The following is a 25,207-nucleotide window of genomic DNA, read 5'->3' as shown; positions in this document are numbered from 1 at the left end:
TAAATTTCAAACTTTTGGTTGACAACTGACGCAGGACCCTGACACGGAGAAAGATACGGAGAACTGCTGGTGAGAGCCTACCAGAGTAAAAAAAGAGGAAGACACTGGATGCCAGCCACGAACCCACCCGAAACAGCCTCATACCTGCTCTTTCCGATCTCAGTCTCGGCGCCTCGTGATGACCTCACCACAGCCGTCCAATCACAACAAGCGCAGAGTGCGAGGCGCCTTAGGCAAACAGTCACATCCGGGGCTAAGGGGAACGGCGAGAGAGCTGGGCGTGCGCCCTTGCTTCGTGCCCTCAACTGGCATGGCGGAGCCACGGGCGCGCCGCGGGGAGGCCACGCGAATCGGGCGGTTCCGGCGCCCGCCCTGAGCCTGGGGAGCGGAGGAGGGGCGAGGGACGCCCGTGCGGCCGGCGCGTCTGCCCTCAGTGAGGCGGGGCGCGCGGCGGGCGCCCGCGGGCAGGGGCGGGAGTGGCAGAGGTGCCGGGCTGTTGGCTGTGAAAGGGGCGGTGAACTCGTTGCTCTAGTCTCCAGGCGAGGTTTGGCCTCCAGAGCAGAGACGGGGGAACGCGGCGGCAGCAGCGGCCTTCGGGCCGGCTGGTGAGACGATGGCGGCGCCGGCCCCGGGAGCTGGAGGAGCCTCGGGCGGCGCTGGCTGTAGCGGCGCGGGCGCCGGCGCGGGCTCGGCATCGGGGTCTGCGGGGGTAGGGGGCCGGCTGCCCAGCCGGGTATTGGAGTTGGTGTTTTCCTACCTGGAGCTGTCCGAACTGCGGAGCTGCGCCCTGGTGTGCAAGCACTGGTACCGCTGCCTGCACGGCGATGAAAACAGCGAGGTGTGGCGGAGCCTGTGCGCCCGCAGCCTGGCCGAGGAGGCTCTGCGCACGGACATTCTCTGCAACCTGCCCAGCTACAAGGCCAAGGTGAGGGAGCCCTGGGACACGCAGCTGCCCCTCGTCCGCTCCTCGGCGCCGCTCTCAGTGCTTCTCATCTAAGCGTATGAGTCAGACGTCGCGTCTCCCTAGCCCGCCTTTCCATGGCTCCAGCCAGTACCTTACCTCACCTCTCCCCTCGCCCCCGCCCCATAAAGATCCCCTTCTCTTTGGGTTCGCGTACTGACTGTCACTATGAAGCTACCCCACTTTCGTGTTCCACTCTTTTGAAGACCAAATGGTTTCCCATACTTGGCTTCCATTACTCATTCTACTTTCGACAGTCTTTCCCCTTAAGAACAGACCACTCCCATTGTTGTATCTTTTAATACTAGCATCCCATTTTTCTTCCTGTCTTACTTATAAATACATGCGATTAAATAAATCATTACGGCTGCCCGGGATTTTTTTCCCCCATCTTAATATCAGCTTAGTTTCTTAGATATATGTAAAAACCTTTTTCTTTATAACCATTTTTACCCTGTTTTTCACTCACCTTCTCATTCTTTTCTGTTTCAGACTTGCAAATGAGTTCCTAGGCACGCTGCTAACTTTGAGGATCTAGGCTTTCATAGAACATCCTCCCATCAGAACAACTTAGTGTCATAATATTGCCTTGTCCCACTATTACTGGCTCCTAATTTGCCAACTTTTTCATAGTTTATGCGTCTTTCTGTTCCATTTGTAATCAAAGTGGTGGTTGCAATTTTTTATTCCCTTCATTTCCTCCTATAGTCTTGTGCATATCGCTGCAGTTTAAACAAAAGTCTCAGGTTGGGGTTCAGAGCTGTACAACACCAGTGTAGTTCCATCAAGAGTATGTGTGATAATGCATGTGACTAGAATATATTACATCCGAAACACCTTAATAATTAAAATTCAAATTCATTGCCATGGAGTAGGAATGGACTCCCAGCTAATCCTCCAGTGGAGTTTCCAAGGCTGTAAATTCCGTGGGAAGAAATTGCCCATATTTCCCCCTCAGAGCCTTTGTGTATTTGAACAGCCAGAGAAGTGCCACCTTTGGGACAGAGCAACTCCTTTCATACTCCTACACTGGAGCTCCCTAATAATGAAAAGGTGGGGGGTTGGTGTAAGTAAAACAAAAATGTATCGTGTGAGATTGTTGTGTCAAAATTTTTTGTTTTAAGATAGGTAATTTAATACATAGGAAACACTGCTGTTAAATATTAACCTCTCAAGTTTTGTTGTTGGGTTTTTTTTTTTATGGTAAATAAAATAACACATTAATTTCTTAGGACAGTGTTTGTGTATGGGTTCCCAGAAGATGTTAGTTGTTATTTATGAGGTGGATTGCAGAAGATTACAGTTTTGTCAGACTTTCCCTTATAAATGTATGGTTTCTTTAAGTTTAGTTTTATTTTTATTTCCCCTTAAGTTTATGGTTTAAAGACTTTTTAAATAATAGATGTAAATAATATGTTCACATGACTCAAGCTGCAAAATTATATGAAAGGAGATGCCTTTCTTTCACCTCTGTCCTTCAGTTACCAGATTCTCTGCTTTGGAGACTTGTCATAAATTTTGTTTATAGACAGGCAGTTCTGGGATTCCAGAATGGCCAATACTTACAGACCAACTTCTGTAAAGTTTATAATATTAAAAATTCTATGTACATACAATGTCTGTAATGGTAAATTGGCACTGTTTTGTGATACAAATCAAAGAATTATCATTTTTACTGTATTACTGTGTTAGAATATCTGGAAATGTTTCCTTCCTGTTTTTACTCATAGAGAGGTACACTATATCTGGAGACAAAACATTTAGGTACCTGACTTCATTTTACTACAAATTCAACTTAAAGACAGATATAGGAATGGAATTCCTTCATAATCTCAGAATTGCTTGACTGTCCTTCCAGAGATATTTTAGGTTTCTGATGTTTGCTTTTTTGGTTTCTAAAATTTTAGTACTTGGCATGTTGTTATTACGTATCATCAAGTTGATTTTAACTCAAGAGTGGTCCCATATGAGAGAGTAGAACTGCTGCAGAGTTTTTTAGTGTTATTTTTTAATGTATTTAATTCATGCACATTGTTGTGGGTTTGTTGGGGTTTTTTTAATGGTAATATTTAAAGGAGCATATTGCCAGCCCTTTCTCAGAATCACTGGGTAGATTTGAACAGCTGACTTTTGGGTTACCATCTGAGTGCCTCTCTGTTGCACCACCAGGCCTCCTGTAGCTGTGTCATTTATTCAGCTATGACTTAAATTAATAACATTCAGATGTTACAGGGTGTTTTGCGTGACCATATTGATTCAGAAGATTAAATCTGTGAGTCAGATTTTTAAAAATGAGTCAGATAGCTAAATAAGCAAGCCCTTATTCTAGAAAATAGAGCTCTGACGGCTCTGTGGTTAAGACATTCTTCTATTAATCGAAAGGTCTCAGCAGTTCGAGTCTAACAACTGCTCCCTGGGAAAAAAGATGAGATTGTCTGCTTCTTTAAAGATATACGACCTTAGAAACCCTTTGGGGACAGTTCTGATTTGTCCTCTGGAGTTGCAGTGAGTTGAAACTGACTCTGGCAATAGGTTTGATTCGTTTAGTATAGGAGAAAAGATACATAGGAAGCATGGCAGTGCATTGTACAAATAGCTTCTTATTATTTGTTGTTGTGTGCATCAAGTCAGAACCCACTCATAGCTGACTCTACAGCAAGTTTCCAGAGGCTGTAAATCGCTCAGAGATTGTCCATCCTTCTCCCACTGGGCAGCCGGCAGATTGGAACTGTGTGCCTTTGAGATTGGAACTCAACTTCTTATCACTAGGCCACCAGAACTTCCTCCTTTACCACAAGTTCAGTGAAAGGAGAGGTTTATAAATTGAATTGGAGATTGGAAAAGATTTGAAATTTGAGGTTTTGTTTTGAGTTGAATTGTTTTAAAGATGGGGAAGGTTTCAACATTTTTTAAGAATACCCTGAAAAGAAACAGGCCAAGAGGATAACGAAGAGAGAGATTCTATAGCAAACATAGAGTATGTTTTCACTAGGTAGTCTTTTTCTGAAAGAAGTGATGTTTAAGTAGACCTGAAAGGCTAAATAAGCCAAGGGAACAGAGAAGACCTTGCCAGGAAGGAATCTGACGAGTATAACAGAAAACTCATCAGTGTGACTGGAATTTGTACAGTAAGGTGAAGCATGTTTGAGATTAGATGGAAGATCTGGAGGCCAAAACTACAGGGAAATAATTTTTAATATTACGAAGACAGGATTGGAAGGGTGAGACTGATGATGTGACTTTTTATATCCTTAAGTTAATTCTGAATATGGACAACAAGTTTGAGGGGTCTATGAGAGAGAAAGTCATCAGTTAGACAGTAGACTGTGAAAGAGATGAGGAGAAATTGGCAGATTTAGGAGTAGGGCCTGCAGGACTGTGACTTGGTGTTAGTATTCAGACAGGGGTAAAGAAGGGGACACTGCTGAAGATGACTCCCAGGTGTCTGACTTACATGAGACAGAGATCATATGGGCCATTAAAAAAAAAAACAAAACACCTTTTTACTGTGCTGAGTGAAAGTTTCCAAAGCAAAATGGTTTTCCATTTTAATAATTCATACAAATTTGGTTTTATGATATTGAAGTTCCCACATTGTAACCACATTCTTCCCACTTCCTTCTTGTGATTCTTGTTTCCAGTCATCATTTTTTTTCCTATCCTTTCCTGTCTTCACAACTTTCTCCTTAGGCAAATGCTGCCCTTGTGATCGTGAATGGAAATTTACAGTTTTTTTTAATTCTAAGGTATTTTGTTTAGGTGACCAACAGTTTGAAGATTCAGCAGTTCACCAACAGGTTGGAGATTGGAGAAGAGTTTCCAATTAAGATGTAAAAGAGTTCTGTTAGGTTTAATAAATGATTATAAAGATAAACTGGAACCAGGTAGATCATGCAGGGCCTTGAAATACAGCTTTCATTCTATAGTTGGGGCTATAGTCATCAAAGTTTGGACAAGAGAGTGATAAAATGAGAGCTGTGTGTTAAAAAGACTTGGCCATAAGGTGAAGTGGAGGGAACATGGGGAAACTATAGAGATGATATTTATGCTGGAGATAATTTATGACCTGATAGATGTAAATGAGATGAGGACATGGCTGAGAGTTAATGCAGAGAACAAGTTCACATAGATGGATAGCAGATAGATCCAGTGAGTCAAGGAAGAAGTCGATACCATTTTCAGCGAACTTGAGTAACAAAAAAGGATAGGTACAGGTTCTAGGGAATAGCCTATAATTGCAAAGTGTTGGGATTTAGTCATTCTATTCAGAGTCTTTTTCAAAGTTCTTATTTTACCAGCGAACATTAATTAATACCAATATACTTGGAATCTTAGTGGTAATTTTCTAAATTGTAGATTTAACTCCTAAACTAAGCCTTAAAGCTGTTTGCTATAAAGTAAAATCCAGGTTGTGCGTGGAACTGTGAGACTGGAAGCGTTGCTTGTTTGTTTGTTTACTTACTTATTTTCATTTTTTAAAATTTATTTTTAAAAATTTATTTCTTTTTCATTTCATCTGAAAATTTACAGATACATTTCTAAAAGATCAGGATTTTATTCCTGTTTTGAGTAGTTGGTTTGTCTCTATTAGTCTGCAGGGAAACCCTGGTAGCCTAGTGATCAGAAGTTGCCCAGGTTAAAGGGAAAAAAAAAAAAGGCTCACGGTTCAAGTCTACTAACTGCTTTCCAGGAGGTAGATGGGCAGTTTCCTCCTGTGCATTTTACACCCTTTGAAACTTTTAAGGGCCAGCTTTGGGGCAGTTCTAACTTGACAGCACATAACATTAGTCTATAGATTGACCTTTCATCTTCTCCATTCCTCTAATTTATTTATTGAAGACCGTTTACTCTGTAGAATTTTCCTCTGAATTTTGCTTATTTCTTCCCCATAGTGTTGTTTAACTTTCTCTTCTGTCCTCTGTATTTCTTGTGGATATTTGTTAGAAGAGAAGATAAACAGAATTAAGTGTGATGTAGGACCAACTTTGGTGGGTAGGAATTCAGAAGAAAGAAATTAAGGTGATTGGATGATTCTTCTAAGAATAACTTCTTAGATAGAATTGGGTTTGGTATTAGAGGGTGGAGGAAAGGAGGAAAGCAGGTTTTGATACTACAGAGAGAACAACATGAAGATCCAATAGAAGGATCCAGATCTGGAGGGCTTTGTGTTTGGTATGGGGGTATACGTGAAACCATCAAAGTTACTGAATTGGAATGATTATGTAGTAAGGTTCTGTTTTAGAAAGATTTGTTAAAGGCTGAGTCTAGAGAATTTTGAGGAGTGGTGGTAGAGTGATACCAAAAAAAGATACAATCAAGGATCAGTTCAAGGAAGTAAGTAGATACGCTAGAAGTTTGAGGAAAATGTTATGAATAATATTGTGGCGGAGGATAAAAGCAAAGCAAAGCAGTTGAAATTGATCAAAATCAAGGAATAGGTATAAGGAAATATTAATTGTTTTATAGTAAGGGATTAATCCATTTATAATATTCTCTTAAATTACATAGTTAAATATAGAATGTACCTGGAGTATTTTCCTCTACCATTTAATCCCATGTTTAACCTTTCATATACCTTAAAATATTTGTTTTATAGTAGGAAAAGTCTAGAAAATCTTTGTGTTTACAGTCAGCCACCTTATGAAAACATGAGATACCTAAGGCATGTAGTTTTGTACTCTGTCTCTTCTGTATGACAGTAGTGAACTAGGGACCCACTGGCCTGATGGAGCTGTTAGGCTAATTAGCTGTTGACTCTGCCAGCACAGCCTTTTAGGCCTGTCTTTGTGTACATGTTGGGCTAGGTTGTCTCCAAAGCCCTTTTCACTCTGGGATTGATTTCTCAGATTAACTAGATACCAACCAAGAGCTGACTTTTGGTAGTTTAATGAAAGTAAAGAAGGGCTTTATTTAAAAACAAACCCCCCCAAAAAAGATTCCAATGATTTGAAACATGAGAAATTTCTAGTATTTCTACAGAATACCTGATTTCTGCTGTATTGTAGAAGTGAAGCTTTGGTGATTAAACATTGGATTGCTAACTGAAAAATAGACAGTTTGAACCAACTAGCTGTTCCACAGAGGAAAGATTTACAAGCTGGGAAAACATGTGGAGGCAGTTCTGCTCTGTCTTACAGTCTCTGAATAACAGCTCTGGGTCTAGTGGATGGGGAGTTGTGCCACCAGTGCAGAGACAGACAGTTCATATCCACTCGCTGCTCCAAGAGAAAAATGGGTAATCACCTCCAGTGCGAATTACAGCCTTAGAAAAACCCCATGGAGGGTCAGCTGAGTTTGAGAGTGCTATATTTGGTTTGCTTTTGGTTTGGGAGGATTTTAGTGGTTTTTTTGGTTTGTTTGTTTTTTTAGATTGAATTGAAATTGCCAAGAGGACTGGTAGTGAGCTTGAGGTTTTTTTTGTTTTGTTATGGGTTTTGTTGGTTCCCCCCCATTTTGGCTTAAAAATTCTCTTATAATTATTGAAGGATATAACCTACTACATCAGTGTCAGTTGCTCTTATTGACGGTAAATGCCAGTGGTTGAATTTAGATGTTATCTTGGAGTTTATTTGATTTGGCAAAATAAGAATGGTCATGTCTCAGTGTATGAGTAATGACATAACAAGATCTATGTCTAATGACAGACAGGATCTAAAGTAGTTTGAGGTTACTCAGTTTTTTACGAATTTAGAACTGCTATGACTCTAAGATCTCTGTTTTACTTAAAATACAATTTTTTTTTTTCAGTGATAGTATGATCAGCCTCAAAAACTGCATCTTTAACTTTTGTGCATGTTGGTATTTTCTTTAAAAATAACAAGCATAACCAACATAGAGAAAATAGTTTAATGAACCTCCCAATACCATTTGCTCAACTTTAACAATCGATACTTTGTCACCAGTTTAATTTCATGTTTTCCTCTTTACTATCCTTTTCAACCCGTGGATTATTTCAGAGCGATCTCTAGATATTTTTATAGCAGTCATCAACATTTTAGTATTACCTCTTAAAAATACTTTTTTATATCTTTGCTATTAGTATTTTTGTCAAATGATAAACAAGTTGACAGTTATTTTTTATATTATACATTTTATTAGCTTAGTATCCCAACTTGAAACTTTAGCCATGCTTTGAAAATAACTTGTTGGATTATTTAAAAGTATTGTAACATTTTTACAAAAACATATAACCTATGGTTTGCATACAGTTTTACCATTATCTAGGGGGCTCTGATGGCCTAGTGGATAAGAAGATGTGTTGCTAACCCAAAGGCAGACAGTTCAAAGCCACTTGCTGTTCCTTGGGAGAACAATAGGCAGCCACCTCGTATGTGATTTATAGCCTCTGAAAACCCGCTAAACGGTCAGCTGTGAGCCAGTTCCAACTTGCCAGCACATAACAACAGCTAAAATTTAGTTACTTAGTACTGCTTTGGTAAATATCACAAGTGGGTAACTTTAACAAAGAGATTTATTTCGTGACAATTTAAAAGGCTAGATATCCAGATTCTTCTTCTTCTTTTTTTAAAATTTTTATTATTTTGTGTGCGTGTACTGTCAAATCAGATCTGACTGGTAGAGGAGGATATTGCTCCTCCTTCTCCGGCAGAGCATCTGGTGGATTCGAACTGTGTACCTCTGGGATTGCAGTGCAGCTTCTTGCCACTAGGCCGCCAGAGCTCCCCAATATCCAAATTCTTAATGCCTTTCCCTTTGTGTTGACTTTGGAAGAACGTCCTTATCTCTTCCAGAATTCTGCTCTTGGCGAGTTCAAGTGGCTTGATATCTTTCTCCATTTCTTCTTCCTTGGTTGCTTGTTTAATCTTTTTTTCTCTATATATTTCAAAATAAGGTTAAAACTCCCTCTACACAAATAATACTATATTGTTGATAATATAAATGCTGTTATTAGGATGATCTGGTGGTCTACTGGCAAGAAAATGTGCTGTGATCCCAAAGGAACATGGTTCAAATCCACTATCTGCTCCATGGGAGAAGGATGGGCATTCTCTTTCCGTGTGATGATTTACTGCCCCTGAAAACATGCTGGGATGTCACCTGTGAGTGAGGTGGTTCCCAGCACACAGCAACAATAAATATTAACTGAGCAAAGCAGCCCATTCATGTGTGCATTGGTTAGGATTTATGGCAAATGTTTTGGGCAATTCAGTCCATAACAATTCAGAATTTAGAAGAAAATCCAGTTTTATGTCTTTGGTGTCTTTTTCATCTTTGCAGGTACGTGCTTTCCAACATGCCTTCAGCACTAATGACTGCTCCAGGAATGTCTACATTAAGAAGAATGGCTTTACTTTACATCGAAACCCCATTGCTCAGAGCACTGATGGTGCAAGGACCAAGATTGGCTTCAGTGAGGGCCGCCATGCCTGGGAAGTGTGGTGGGAAGGCCCTCTGGGCACTGTGGCAGTGATTGGAATCGCTACAAAACGAGCTCCTATGCAGTGCCAGGGTTATGTGGCATTGTTGGGCAGCGACGACCAAAGCTGGGGCTGGAATCTGGTGGACAATAATCTTCTCCACAATGGGGAGGTCAATGGCAGTTTTCCACAGTGCAACAATGCACCAAAGTATCAGGTGAGAGACTCATATTTTCTCAGATTTGGGCCTTCGTCCGATAACACCTGAATTTGTTTAAAATTTACAAATTTGTTTCTAGCAGCTTTATATTTTTTGGTATAACTTTGTTTCTGTGATACTAAGCTTTTGATATCTCAGTGTGATGGCCTACTGGCAAGAAGCTACGTATGTTGCAATCCTAAAGGCATGTGGGTTGAATCCACCAGCTACTCCACAGGAGAAGGATGGACAGTCTGAATACACACTGGAGGGCCAGCTATGGGTCACTTCCGACTCAACGGTACCTGACAACAACAATACATGCTCTATGTTGAGCAGTTCATATTTGCTTTAGATCAGAGCTTGATGTACTTTCTATAAAGGGCCAGATAGTAAATATTTTAGGTTTTATGGGTAATATAGTTCATCTGTCACAGTTATTCAGTTGTGCCACAGTAACACAAAAAATCACCATGGACTGTATATAAATCAGTGAATATGACTGTGCTCCTATAAAACCTATTTACTAACAGCAAACCACACGGCCCATGTGCTAGATTGTCATCTTTCCTATATTGTGGCACATCTAAATCATGTTTTTCTCTAGAGACCTGACCCCCACTTGTATACCTACATACAAAGTCTTAAGAAGCTGTAGAATACATATTTCAGAGCTTCTGCTGCTTAAAAGCTCAGTAATGACTTCAAGTTAGGCCATACAACATAGAACTAAAAATATATCCCATTTTCTGAGGTATAAAAACCTAGCAAGATTCTCTTTTATAGAATTCTTTACTCTGGCCATTCAGGCACTCCAGAGACCTGAAGAAAAAGTGTATCTGAACTTAATAAACTGCTGAAGTCCTATGACTAGCCTTGTTAGTCTTGTTGTAGTGAGAATTCTTAGCTTTTTAAGTCTTTTTGATAATATATTCTGTATAATTGTAAATACACTGAGACCTGTTTTATTCCCCGACATATAATGAGTGTTTCTTTAGTGATGTGTTCATGTTATTTAAAAAGATGGTGTCTTTTTCTGTTTAAGGATGGAATGTTTTATAAATGACAGGTCAAGTAGGATGATAGCGGCCTAGTCATCTGTATCCTTACTTAATTTTCTTTCTACCTCTTCTGTCATTTATAGAGAGGAGTATTGAATTTCCTAATTAGAATTGTCAACTTTTCTATTTTGCGTTTCCCTTTTGCTTCATGTATTTTAGAGCTCTCTTATTAGGTATATATACATTTATAATTGTTCTATATCTCGTTGCCTGATAAACTTACTATTATGAAATGTCATTCTTTGACTCTAGTAATACTCCTTTTCGTTAAGTGTGTTCCAATACTAACAGCTGTTCCAGCTCTCTTTTACTTACTATTGCATGGTAGATGTTTGCCGTTCTTGAGTCTGCTTTTATATTTTAAAGTGGGTCTCTTACTGTTTAGAAAATATCTGCTTTTGGCTATATATTACTTTTTATCTAATCCAGTTTTTTGGCTTTTGATTGGAGTGTCTGGTCCATTTATATTTATTAATGTAATTGCTACAGGCCTCTTGTTGGGTTATTGGGGTTTGGTTGATTTTTTTATTACTTTTATTTTATATTGGTTTATATACAAAGTTCATAAAATTCATATACATTGTTTTTCACACTGGACCTTTCCCCTTTCCTTTACCCATCCCTCCCTTCACCCATCAAATTGTGCAACCCTATGTGTAAGCCACCCACCCCCTCCCATCTTGGATCCTCATACACACTTTACAATAATGGTCCAATGCAGTATTTGTCTTGGTGGTTGGGTGTTTGTTTAGTTTTGTTTTCTCCCTTGCATCTCCCTCTTCCCCCTAGTTTTTGGATTGGGGAAGTTCTATTTTTTACTTGTTCTTTTTTTTAAATTAAATTTTATTAATTTTAATGAACATTTACAGAGATTTCGGGTTTCCATTCATTCATTGTTGTACTATTTTATCTACGCCCCGCAGTTCGTTCCTCTTTTTTTCTTCCCCTTGAAAGTCTGTTTTAATTGTCCCATTGCCACAGTGCTTGTCAAAGCCAGTTCTGATTAATCTCAGTGTGTCCTTTGCCATTCCCTATCACTCCTCCCTGAGAGAGACTTTACCCTGATTCATAAGGAAAAGGGGATGGTGTATTAGCTACTTCCTGCTGAAAAGGGATGCTGTAGGTTTCAGGGTGAAGATCTTCTCTCACTACTCTAAAGGGCCCCTTTGGCAATAGGAAACACGTAGACTGTTGTGGAGATTGATTTTGGAATTTAGATGCACTGTTATCAATTGTGCTTAGCTGTACATGTTCATATCCTTGAAGATGTATCATGGAACTGTTGCAGCCTAGAAGACTACTTGTGTCTTTTTTTAGAGTTTTAATTTCTCTGTTACGATTCCTTGTCAACTTAGTGTATTTTTCATCAATTTTTAAATTTATAATAGCTGCTTTGAAAATTTTGTCTACCAAATCCAACATTAAGGCCCACTTAGAGTATCTATTGACTGCTTTTCTTTCCTGACTTTAGGTCACATTTCCATTTTCATATCTAATATTTGTTTTGTTGAAAATTACACATTGTAGACACTAAGTAATAGTGACTCTAGAATGTTTTCTTTCTTTGGAAACAGTAATGTTGGTTTTCTTGTTTTAATAGGCTTTGATTTGCCTGGACTCACACTGTAAACAACTCTTTTCTGATACTCAGCCTATGATGATTTTGCTCAGTTTTTTAACTTCTACTTTTTCAGCTTGGTCTCCCCTCGTGCCTGTATAATACAGACATTTGAGCAGAGTTTCCTCAATTTTTTAAAAATTATTATTAATTTTAATAGACATTTACAGAGGTTTTGGATTTCCATTCATTCATTGCCGCACTTTTCTCCCTGCCCACCCCTCCCCACCAGCTTGCTCCCCCCCCAAAGAGAAAAAGAAAAAAAAAATCCTTAATTAGTATACAATTCCCACATCCCTTCCCCCCACCCCCCACCCCGAGTACACTTCTCTATGCAACCTTAATTCTGGATTCCTGTACTAACCATAATACTCAATCATATATCACTTCTAATCTGTTCTTTCCCTCGTCTGTTTCAATACAATATACATAATTTATCCAGTTTTTTCTGTTATACCCCAGCCCTGATGTCAGGCCCATTCTACAACAGTGGTACCATGCAGTGTTTGTCCCTTTGTGACTGAGATATTTCACTCAGCATTATGTCCTCCAGGGTCACCCACTTTGAATAATACTGCATGAGTTCCTTGTTTTTCAATGCAGAGTAGTATTCCATTGTGTGGATATACCACAGCTTGTCTATTGCTTCATTTGTTGATGGGCCCTTAGGTTGCTTCCAACTCTTTGCTATTGTAAACAAAGCTGTGATAAACATGGGTGTGCAAGTTTCCTCAATTTTTAAGATTGATCTTCTCTGTGGTTCCCTTGCTTTTCGAATTTCTCTTAAGTTTCCCTTTGCTCTATCATTGCCTGTTGCCACTAAAACTAGAAAAATTTCTCCTTTCTTAACCTGTTCTTACATATTTGCTGTGTGTTAAGAGGTGGAGCAAATCTGAACATTTTACCAGGAGCAGTTCTATCTTTCCAGTTTTAGCTTCTGTAACAAGGGATAAATCAAATCCTAGGGTTACTGTGACAATGGAATAAGATGGTAAAAATAAAGAACAAAACAAATACCCCCAAAATATTAATTTTTTAATTTCCATATTATGGTTGTTCCTCAAGTTTTAATAGTAGCAATGACAGTGACAATGAATGATACAGAGATTCTCAGGTCCATAAAATAGGGTGTGGCTTAATCTATGAGTTGGGTGGTGGTTAGTATTAGTGATGTGAGACAAGTATAACTCATAGCGACCTTATGAACAACAGACCTGGACCCTGTTCTAGCCTTTGCTGTCCTTACAATCTATCCACATTATTTCCACTCCTGAAGTCTCTGTCATTTTGATAAAAATGGAAGGAAAAAGCAGGTGTTAGCAGTTGTTTGTGATAGAAATGACACTGAAGGAAAACAAGCAACAGCAGCAAGGATTGTGATGAGGATTGCAGAATTCTTTCCTAGCTCACTGTCAGAGAACAGCAATATGTAGATACAAAAACCTTTTTAGATATCCACATAGTGGTACTGTTTACCTTATTTTTTCGTTATTTCCTCTGATGTTGGTAAAGAATGTTAAATATACCACGAACAGCTAGAAGACTCTGTCTGACATACTTTGGGCATGTTATCAGGAGGGACTGCCACTGGAGAAAGGACATAATGCTTTGTTAGAAGGTCGGCAAAAAAGAGGAAGCCTTATGAGAAGACAGATTGACCCTGTAACTGAACAACAGGCTCAGATGTGGCAGTGATTGTGAGGCTGGTGCAGGGCCAGCAGTATTTTATTTTGTTTTGTTTTACATTGGATCATTGTGGGTCAGAACCAACTCTGCAACACATAGCAGCCAGCATTTCTTCACTTACTTTTCCAAATAGGAAAAGAGTTGTGATTTCAGTTTAGTTTAACAGTTATAGCTGCTGTTGAATAACAGATGTTTGAGAACAGTAAAGCAAAAAATTGGAGATTACTTAATAAGTCTGTTCTGCCTTTTTTAGAATCTATAGTCAGAGCTGGCTGTTCCTGATTGTATGTACTGTCTACTATGGAAGTGCTTGGTTAAATTTAAAGGCTATCAATGTTGTTTTATTAATAGTAATTTGAAAAAGTTTTTTGATAGCTCCTCCTTTTGTTTTCTTCCATAAAATGTATCAGATTTCAATGGTAACAATATTCTTAAGGAAAGGTTCAAACGAAGTGTTAATAAAATCTTAGAGGTTTTAAGGGGAAAGATTTAATTTTTTTGTATTAAATATACATTTTTTTGTATTAAATTACAGGTTAGGGTCACCTGCGATTATATTCTGACTAGACAGCAATAAATTTGAGGTTCTATTAAAAAAAAAAAATTTAAAAACTACAACAAAGAACTATAAAAGAAAGCACTTTTTTTGGTTGATAAAATTATATTAACTTGGATCAGAAACTTTTTGTTTAAATTATTTATAGACAACTTTTAGGACATATATTCTCCTTTTAAAACATACTTATAATGTACAGTAGCCTCCTCCCCTTCCCTGTGGTTTTGCTGGCTAAGATACAGCCAGCTGAGGTCTGAAAGCATTTAAGTTGTACCCAGTTCTGAGTAGTATGTTGAAACCTCACACCATCCTGTTCCGCCTTGGAGGTGACTCCCTCCTGCTCCTCATCTGGGCACCCTAGAACATTCTGCCTAGAACACCCAAGGTTAATACTACCTGCCAGGACACCCTCAGTAACTGTTTTTAGTTTGTGTAGGAGAAAGTGGACCTTGTCTCACATACTTTGGACTTATTGTCAGAGAGGTCCAGTCCCTGGTAGAGGGTCAGAGAGAAAGAGGAAAATTCTTATGGAGATGGATGGCACAGTCGCTGCAACCATGCACTTAAGCACAACAGAGATTAGGAGGATGGTGCAGGACCAGGCAGTGCTTCATCCTTTGTACATGGAGGTGTTAGGGATTGGAACTGACTTGATGGCACCTAACTAACCAACATCCAAGGTTCAGTACTATCTACCATGTTACACATCCACTGGGGGATCTCAGAATGTAAATCCTGTGGATAACAGGGCTTGACTGTACCCAACTATGTTCTCTTTCTTCGGGTTTTCATCTAATTTTCTTCTAATGTCTATTTGCAGATAGGAGAAAGAATTCGAGTCATCTTGGACATGGAAGATAAGACTTTAGCTTTTGAACGTGGTTATGAGTTCCTTGGGGTTGCTTTTAGAGGACTTCCAAAGGCCTGTTTGTATCCAGCAGTGTCTGCTGTGTACGGTAACACGGAAGTGACTTTGGTTTACCTTGGAAAACCTTTGGATGGATGACAATGACTTCATTGGGAAGAAAGACTGAGCAGAAGAGAGATCTACTTGTGGAAAATAAAATCATGAAGAAACAGCGTCACACATGCATGTCCAAGAAACATCCTGAGAAACACATGAAATTGTAAACTGGAGAAGCAGCTCTGCAGCAAAGATGATCTTAAAGTTTCCTCTTCCTACCAGGCCAGAAAAATCCTCAGGGTTGCAATTGGTTGAGTGGGCAGTTGACATATGCATGTTACAACAGATTGTGTCTCTGAGTAGCAATGTGTTATTTCCAACTTTTAAGGTGAAATTTTAAAGATGCTGTGAAAGGGATAAGATAAGGAAATTACAAGATTTTTAAGTAGTATGTTTATGAAGAGAGACCAATCTCATTTTACAACTGCCTGTTCTATCTCCAATCCCTTTTTCTAGCCAGCTTGATGATTAGCAGAGTATGCAGCTGGTTAGGTTTTATTTAATATTTTTAATATATTGAGAAGCATGGTCTGCCTGGACTGCACTTCTCTGGCGGTGAAATATAAAGTCGTGCAGCTATTTTAAAAGTTGTATATACAATATGTGTGTAAAAACAAAACAGAACTATATAGAAAACAAAAGGACAAAGGTTACTTTGTTCTAGTTCATTTTCTTAAAAACCACTACATGGTACAAAATCAGAATAACATTTGAAGGCAGAGATAAAGGAGAGGATTTTTAAAAAAACAGAGATGCTATATTGCCTCATTTTGTATTTATTGTATTTGGCTTACAGTTTCCTTAACTATTACAGTCTGATTTTTTTTTTCTTTACACAGTCAAAATTACAATAAAGATGTCCTTAATCTCCTGGCTAAAGATTACAAAAAGGCAAATGTATTTCTGATCATACATGCATCTGTAAGGATGATCTAAACATAACAGTAATGTGCTGCTTTCAGTGTCTGGTTTTATTTTTTTGGCCTTGTAAAAAGTCTCAACAACACAGAATATTGTGTTTGCTTTTATAAGCATCATAGAAGAAAGCCATTAGTCATAACCCTAGGAAAATCGTCCTTTTACTTTATAACTGTGTGATGCAATAGATACTATCAAAATTTTTGAAATTCTATATTGTTTACATCATGCAACAACCTAAGCCTCAAACCCTTCATTGGAGCTATGAGGAAAATGTTTACTCACCCAGCTGAGACAGAGCCAACCTGAATCCAGGTTAAGAATGTTCTTAATCTCATTGTAGATAATTGCCCCCATGGGACTTGAAATGCAACACCTTATGCTGAAAATTTCAGGTTGACAATGATTTGAAGGTTTCATTGTACAAGAGCATAACATTAACTCTTACTAACTGAATTTTTGACTGAAAAGTCTGATTTCACTGCACTAATATTACTCTAAAATGAATAATCCAATACATGAATTGAGATTTTCTTTTTTTTAAGAAAAGGAATGAAACATCTTTCTGTATGAAAGTATAAACTATGGTTTCAGAAATGTCTTTGTGGTAAGAATTGATTAAAACAAGTGAAATCATTCTAATTTTTAACATTTTAGAGAATTGAGGACAGCAGGCAGCTGTGGAGTTCTTCGGTTGCTCTTTGAGAGTAAAGATTATCAGTACTCCTGTGAAGCAAGGGAGGTCAGCCATAGAACAATGATGCATTACTTTTTGTCACCTGAAAGGTTTACAAGTAGTTACTATGTACTTGGTATGTTTCTGAGAGGTGACTTTTTTTTTCCAAACCATGTTGAGAAAAAAATCTAGAATGAAAACCTACATTGAGTGTACTAAATATATACCCACTATAGGAATTGTTTTCTCTTATTGATAAAATAATCAATTCGACAACAGTTTTAAATTTGACTAAAGAAAAGAATGGATTCAGGATGAAGATTGACTAGAAAACACTTGTTTCTTTTTTTAGGTTGTGCTATTGCCAATTCCAAGAGTTCTGTTGAAAATTTTATTTGTAACTTCCACTTTGTTTTATGAGTAAGCCTTCATTCACAGTGAAGTTTTGTACTGTTGAACAGGAAACAGAAACACATGATCATTGCATGTTGAACCTCAAGTCAGTAATTAATTAACAGGCATTCTGAAAGTTTAAAATTTCCTAATACTCCCTATTGCACATTTTATAAAGCTGAGGTTTATAGGATGAGCAGCAGGAGTGTGAAGAGTTTTAATTTTTAACCTAATAATTTCTTACTGGAGATCAATACTAGCTGTACAGAGTATTAAAAGAAACTGCTGTAGTTCAAGGAAATGGGATTTTTGTTTGTTTGTTTTGTTTTTTTCTTTTCTCCATTGGTGCTGCTACAGTATTTAGGTAGAAAGCAGTTATACATCAAAATGAAATAATGGCGTACACCTTGAAACCATTGGTTCTGAACCTTGCATATACTTTGGAGTCATCATGTCAGGTCCCATGCATTTTTTAAAATGTTGGTACTTGAGTTCCATATTCTGAAATTTCTGAGTTGTTGTCTGAGATAATACCTGGCCATAAGCACTGTTTTAAAACTTCCCTAAGGAGCTCTGGTGGTTAGTACATGGGAAGTTGAGCTGCTGACTTAAGGGCTGAGGCTCCCTGCCTGTTGGAAGAAGCAGGCAACTGTGAGGGAAAAGATGGGCAGTCTCGTGTGTGATTTATGGCCTCCAGAAACCTACTGGAGGGTCAGTTATGAGTCGATTCTAACTGAATGACAGTGAGGTTTTTGAGGTGATTCCAGCACATTGCCAAGATTGAGGATCACTGGTCTCAAATTCACCTTAAGTTTTATCATCTGCAAAATAGACAAACATTCTTGCTTCCTCCATTTACTACCTCACAAGGGTATTGAGGAAATAAAAGAGAAAACGATGGGAAGCAATTGTACTGTGGATAAAAGTACTATTGAGAGACAAATTATCTGTTGTAGTTCAGTTGAAGTTGTAAACAGGAAAAAGTGTATATGAACTTTCCCATTGGCATTGGGAACTGGGAGGCCTTCCTCTGGTTCTCATGAAGCATGCCGATGTGAAAGCAAGTGTTGCTGTGACTCTTAATAACATAATTCTGTCAAAATTCAGGTAGGTTGTTGAAATTAACTGGTTTTACATAGAAAAGAAGAAATAGTAAGGCTTAAAATCTGTAAAGGTCAATGAGTTATAATTCATTAAAACTTTTCATTCCAGAAATTCTGTGGTTAACAGGTATCATTTCAGAGTTGCCATTGTTTTTCATTATCCTACTTTTGGATGTTAAAGCCACTTTATGTTCCTCATTCTTACTCAGATACATTTAGACATAGATTTGGTGAGGTACCTCAAATAGTAGATTTTATCCAGTTGAATATTAAAGTCATGGCTTAATGACTAGCTATCTTCTGCCTTTTAACTACTATTTGAATGGGAAAAGAGGTTTAAAAAATAATGAAGTCCCAAATTATATAAAAGATAGTACATTACAATTAAGTTCCAAAACTACTATTTATATAGACTATAATATGATGACTTTATTGGTCATTTTAAGACATGAACATTTTGAAAAGAGAAACAGGATTTTAAAGATTAATGTTGAGGAAATTACTTTTCAGATTTGAGACCACCAGAATCAGAACTTTGATGCCTTTATTTGAAGGAAAACTCCATAAGCTCAAATGCTATCTTCTTAAAACATGCTACAGTCCTTCCAGCTGCATTTAACCCTGCCGTGAAATATCTCCATATTTTGCCTATACTTCCCATACCTTATGCCTTTATAAAATCATTATTTATTGGTATCATATTATCCCTAAATATCTTAGGATGGTGTCTGATGGAATCCTCTTTGTGCCCTACATCATCCAAGTCCAATATGCTGGTGCTCACGTATATGCTGAAAGAACAAATTCAGAGCTTTATAGGAAGAAGTATATCTCTCTGAAGTTACAGACTTTAGTGGTAAAAGATGAAGAAATTCTTTCTGTACCCTATTCCAAGGGAAACAGGAAGGTAAGTGATGTTAATCTGAGGCTAGTAAGAGAGAACCATATTTTCACATGTAATGCGGACACATGCATAACACAAATAGGAAACAAAGCAGGTGGAAGTAGCATGGTTTGCAAAAACCATGTAACATGAGTGTTATATGCATTAAAATAATTACTGTGAATGCATTTCAGTGATTCCCCTTTATTCATAAATATCAGTAAAGTCTGAATTTTAGTTCTTGATGTAGATTTCCTATTCGTTTAGAATGAAAAGAAAAATTCTGTATTTTAATTATTTTGAAATTTTGTTGTTTTGCTTTAGTTTCTTAATAAAAAGTTAAACATTAACCACCTGTGATTGCCTCCTGCATTTTAAAAAGGGAAATTTTTTTGTGCGTAGGTCAGAAGGAAAAATTGGTGTATATTAGTAGCGAAGTTAAAAATTAATTGGTATCACATCAATTCCTGGGGGCTTTTTTTTCCTCCCCCTACTTACTTTAGTGCAGTTTGAACTTCTTTCCTCATCACCATTGACTCTTTATCATATGCTACTTCCTGAAATATTTCAGTGTCAATCAATTCTTTTTGGCACAATGACAATCTTCTTTTGATGCATCCTGGATCATTCAAGATTTTCTTGAGGCTTGTTTTTCTTTTTCAGTTCTTTCAACTTGAGAAATGCTGAGGGAGTTCTTCCCTTTTCATTTTCCAACTCCAGCTCTTTGCACATTCCATTATAATATTTGCTTTGTCTTTTCATGTTGTCCTTTGAAATTTGGCATCTCTTCCCTTTGTTTTGGCTTCTTGATGCTCTAATGCCATTTTCAGTTTCTTCCAACATTTATTTTGCTTTTCCTCATCAGTCGTTTTAACAGCCTTTTGCTCTCTTGATGGATGATCACTTTGATGTCATTCCACAACCCATGTGGTCTTTGTTCACTTGTATTCAGTGCTTAAAATCTAAAGATGATTTTTAAATTCAGGTGAGGTAAGTTTAAGGTCTTATTTTGTTTCTTGTGGACTTGTTTTCTACATCAGTTTGAACTTTTAAAAAAATTTTATTTCTTTATTTTTATTGTTGCACATTTTCTAAACTCCCCTTCCTCCTCCCCTAGTTCACTTTGCAACACGCCTATTGTTTCAGGTTATTGTTCCACAGTCAGCACCTGGCCTGGTTTAGACTGCTGATTCAAGAAGCTCAGCCAACTCCAAATAGATGAAGACCCAAAAGAAAAACATCAAGGCATAACAGTCATATTCTTGAAAATCAATGATAAAGGTAGAATACTAAAAGCATGAGATAAACAGTCACCTACAAAGGAGAGACATTACAGATGTCATCAATCTGGTTCCAGTGCAATCTAGATGAAGTCTCTGTGTTTCTTAAAGTATTTGCAATTAATAAAGCATTGAATGTACAGAATTTACTCATTTAATCTCCAACTTCATTTCTGTTCCCAAATCTGGAATTTATAATTACCATTCCTTTTGCTATGTTGCCAACTTTTGCATACTAGTCTCTAATTACTATTAATGCATCTTGACTGCATGTTTGGTCAATTTCAGATCAGACTTGCAAAAAGTTGGTAGAATTCCTGAATGTCCTCATCTTTGACCTTAGCTGTTGGATGTATGTTTGAGTAATACCTATGTTAGCAGATCCATAATTGTTCCCATTCCCAAGAATGGTGATCCAGAGAGAGTGAAGCATTCAGGGGGAACCTGGCCTCCAGTCATGCTGTAGACTATCACAAACAATTGCAGACTTTAGGAGAGGTGAACTGTACACAGGGAGATTCCCACCGGACTGAATGAGACCTGAGATAGTGGTGCATAGAGGCACTACGGGCTGCTCCTCTTCCCCACCCGATTGCTCCTGATAAAGAATGTGTCAGTCAGGGGAACCTGGTCACTGACCACTCCCTCCACAGAACACCAAGCACAATAATAGACCATAGGAGAGGAAGGCCACACTCAGATGAGATTATCTCAGGGCTGTGCTGCAGACCAGAGAGAACTTGAAGGACCTTTGGAAAGGTGACCTGTCCCACTACACAGAACCAGGAAGGACTACTGGTAGAGGGACAAGTCTGCAACTAATCGATAGTATAACTGTCAACCGATAGAAATGGCCTAACACATACCAAGAAAAACTTCACACAGTGTCAGTAAAAGCAACAGACATCTTTAAACAAGAAAAAAAAAAATAAGCTTTCTCCTAAACAAAACAAAACATCATATTACAGACCCAGTAAATACCTTAGAGACAGGGAAGCAGAAGCTATGTATTGGTGTGGAGCTATATGAACAGCTACTGTATAAGTTACAAATGATGGAATAATTAATAGCCATAAAGTGAATACTCCAGAGATAGGGAGCCAGAAGAAATACGTGAAAGTAGAGTCACATGAACAAATACTGAAGAAACTGCAAATGATGGAAGAAAGAATTGAAACCAGATAAAGAAGTACAAAAGTTTTAAAAAATAATCACAAGACAAGGTAAAACCAACACAGTACTGGAAATAGCAGAAAAACTTGAAAATATAATCCAGACTATCAAGACCTAAATCGCAGAAGTTCCCATCATGCTGGAGAGACCAGCTAGCAGAAGAGAAATGATAGAGGGTCAACAAGCTGGAAGACAGAACCTCAGCTGAATGCACTAGAGAATAGAAGAGATGGAAGAAAAATGAAGAAAACATTAGAATTGTGAGATAACAAGAGAAATGACATCCTGGACATATTGGAATGACATACTGGAATACTCATAATGAAGGGGAGCCGGGAAAGAGGTACTAGAAGAACACTTCCCAGATAACATGAAAAATAAGGAAATCCATATTCAAGAAGCTCAGTGAACCCCAAATAGACAAGGCCTAAAAAGAAAAACATCAACATATCCTAGTAAACTTCTCTAAAATCAAAGATAAAGATGGAATACTAAAAGTAGCATGAGATTAACAGAGTCACCTACAAAGTAGGGACAATTAGACTAAGTTATGATTTCTCAGCAGAAACCATACTCGCAAGAAGACAATGGGATGGCATATACAGAATGCTGAAAGAAATCAATTGCCAGCTGAGGATCCTGTACCAAGCAAAGCTGTCAATCAAATACAAAAGAGAAAGTAGGTCATTTTCAGAAAAGTATGAACTGAAGGGATTCATGAAATAACTAATTCTACAAGAAATATTAAGGGAAGTCGATGAACCAAAGTTACCAGAAACAACAGAAAAAGAAACAAAATTGGCAGCGATAAAACCTGCCCTGCCAATAATCACAGAGTGTTAATGACTTGAATGCTCCAACTAAGAGAAAAAGAGTAACAGAATGGATTTAAAAAGCAAAATGAGCTAAATGAGATTAAAAATCAAAGGCTGGAAAAAACATACCAAGCAAATGGTATCTACAAGAAAGCAGAGTGGCAATACTAATCTCTGATAAAATAGACTTCAGGATGAAAACCACCATAAAAGATTAGGAAGGGCACTATATAGTGATCAAAGGCACAATAGATAAGATGAAATACATATATGCACTAAGTGAAAGACCTGCAAAATAACATTAAAAAACGTTAACAGATTTGAAGAAAGAAATGGTGGTAGGAGACTTTAACACTCAGCAAAGGATAGATCAACTTGAAAGAAAACAAAGATGCAGAAAAAACTATACCATTAGTCAATTGGACCTTCTGCACCCAACTAAAACTTAATTTGCTGTCCTTTGAAGTGTGCATGGTACATTCTCCAGAATTTATATTAGGACACAAAGCAAACCTCAACAAATTGAAATAATTCAAAGTATTTTCTCATATGACAAAGGCATAAAACCAAAAATTAATAATAAGAGGTTAAAGGATAAAAAAATCCACCCACATGGAAGCTAAATAACATCTTGCTAGAGAGCTCTGGTGGCCTAGTGGTAAGAAGCTGTGTTGCAATCCCAAAAGCATGCTGTTCAGATCCACCAGCTGTTCGGTGGGAGAAGGATGGGCAATCTCCTTTAATGAGTTTACCTCCTCTGATAAACCTGCTGGAGGGACAGCTATGGATCAGTTAAATCTCAACAGCAACAACACAGCACTATTAGGGACATCTGGTGGCCTCGTGGTAAGAAGCTGTGCTACAATTCCAAAGGCACGTGTTTTGAATCCACCAGCTGCTCTTTGGGAGAATGAGGATGGACAATCTCATGAGATTTACTGCTTCTGATAAACTCACTGGAGGGCTTAACAATGGGTTGGTTCCAACTCAACAGTACATAACAACAAAAACACTTGGGTTATAGGAAACATTAAAAAAAAATAAATTTCCTTGGAACAAATGAAAATGAAAGTAGAACATATCAAAACCTCTGGGATATAACCTAAGGCAATCTTCAGAAGAATTTTTTTGCCCCAACCCACAAGAACAAGTGGCAGACAGTGGAATAAGTTTATTCTTATGTACAGAAGAGTCGGTGTGTACATCAGCCCAGTTTGGTAGCAAGTTCTTTGGCCTTGGCCTTATCCAGCTTGGCAATGCAGGCCACTGACTTGGGCCCCAGGACATTGTCTCCCCAGCGGCGGCAGATCTCATCATATCTGTCACTGTAATTGGTTCTAGTGGCTTCTACCAGCTTTGCCAGAGGATCTTTGTCTTCTGGGTTCACCTGCATGAAGGCAACTGTGGTGCAGGTCTTCCGATGGATGAGGTGGCCCAGCCTGGCCTTGCCCTTGATGATGCAGTAGGGAACTCCTATCTTTTGACATAAGGCCAGCAAAAAGACCACCAGCTTTATGTGGTCCATGTCGTGTGTGATCACCACCAGTTGGGTCTTCTTGTTCTCCACCAGGGTGGTGATCGGTGATCTTATTCACCCAGGCACGGAGGACAGGAGGCCTCTTGTTGGGGGTGTCTCCTTTTGCCAGTAGCCTTCTTCTCAGCCCAGGACAGCAGCCTCTTCTGCTTCTCCTTCTTGATCTTTGGTCAGTACTTGTGGGCCAGCTTCAGCAGCTGAGTAGTCATTCGGCAGTCCAAGTCCTGGGTAAACTGGTTAATGGCTGGTGGCACCTTGAGTAGTTTGTAGAGGATTGCACTCTGCTGCTGCAGCTGGATGTAGTGGGGCCATGACGAAGCAGGTAAGGTCCCTTTTGGGTTGGATGTACCGCCCGATGCCAAAAGTTTTGGGTCTTGTCTTGAACAAGGGATTCACCACCTTCTTGGCCTCCTGCTTCTTGACCACGGTGGGCGCCAGGGCCACCTTCTTCCCCTTGGCCTTCTTTCCCTTAGGCATTTTGGGTGGATGGGCGAGAGAGACAGGAACTTTTTTTATGGCAATATGGAAACAAAAAATGAATAAAGTAAAATTAATAACTTAGCACCTCCATCAAATAGAAAAAAGAACAGCAAGCTAATTCCACAGCCTCTGGAAGAAAGGAAATTATAAGAACAAGGGTTGAAATAATTGACTAGAAAACAATTGAAACTATCAAGAAGACAATGTGGATCTGGATCTTCAAAAGGGTCAGTAAAATAAACCATTGGCAAATGTAAAAAAAGGAAGAGAAGACACAAATAAGAAATTAAAGATATGACATCATAATGTTGTTATTATGTGCTGTTGAGCCGCCTGCAACTCATAGCGACTCTTATGTCACAACAGCCCTAAGCCCTGCTCTATTCTGTTTCAATCTCACCATCTGACACACCTACCCCGATTACCCCAGTCACTGAATCAATCCACCTCATAAAGGGTCTTCCCCTCCTGCGCTGTCCCTCCACCTTCCCAAGCATGAGGTCCCTCTCCAAGAACTCGTCCCTCCTTG

General features: G+C 38.5%; 1 protein-coding gene and 1 pseudogene across 1 annotated transcript; one reads left to right on the top strand and one right to left on the bottom strand.

Moving 5' to 3' along the window:
* Positions 1-613: 613 nt before the first annotated feature.
* On the top strand, positions 614-15,465 carry FBXO45 (F-box protein 45). The gene is made up of 3 exons (XM_006884193.1): positions 614-925; positions 9,200-9,556; positions 15,280-15,465. The coding sequence occupies exons 1-3, from the start codon at positions 614-616 to the stop codon at positions 15,463-15,465; spliced, it is 855 nt and encodes a 284-aa protein (XP_006884255.1).
* Positions 15,466-23,868: 8,403 nt separating this feature from the next.
* LOC102871037 lies at positions 23,869-24,675 on the bottom strand (annotated as a pseudogene).
* Between the last annotated feature and the right edge of the window lie 532 nt (positions 24,676-25,207).

The sequence above is a fragment of the Elephantulus edwardii genome, unplaced genomic scaffold (genome assembly GCF_000299155.1).
Source record: "Elephantulus edwardii isolate Elephantulus edwardi_28Jun2011 unplaced genomic scaffold, EleEdw1.0 scaffold00032, whole genome shotgun sequence".
Taxonomy (NCBI): domain Eukaryota; kingdom Metazoa; phylum Chordata; class Mammalia; order Macroscelidea; family Macroscelididae; genus Elephantulus; species Elephantulus edwardii.
Note: the sequence above shows the minus strand (reverse complement) of the source record. Positions and strands in the feature narration are given on the sequence as shown.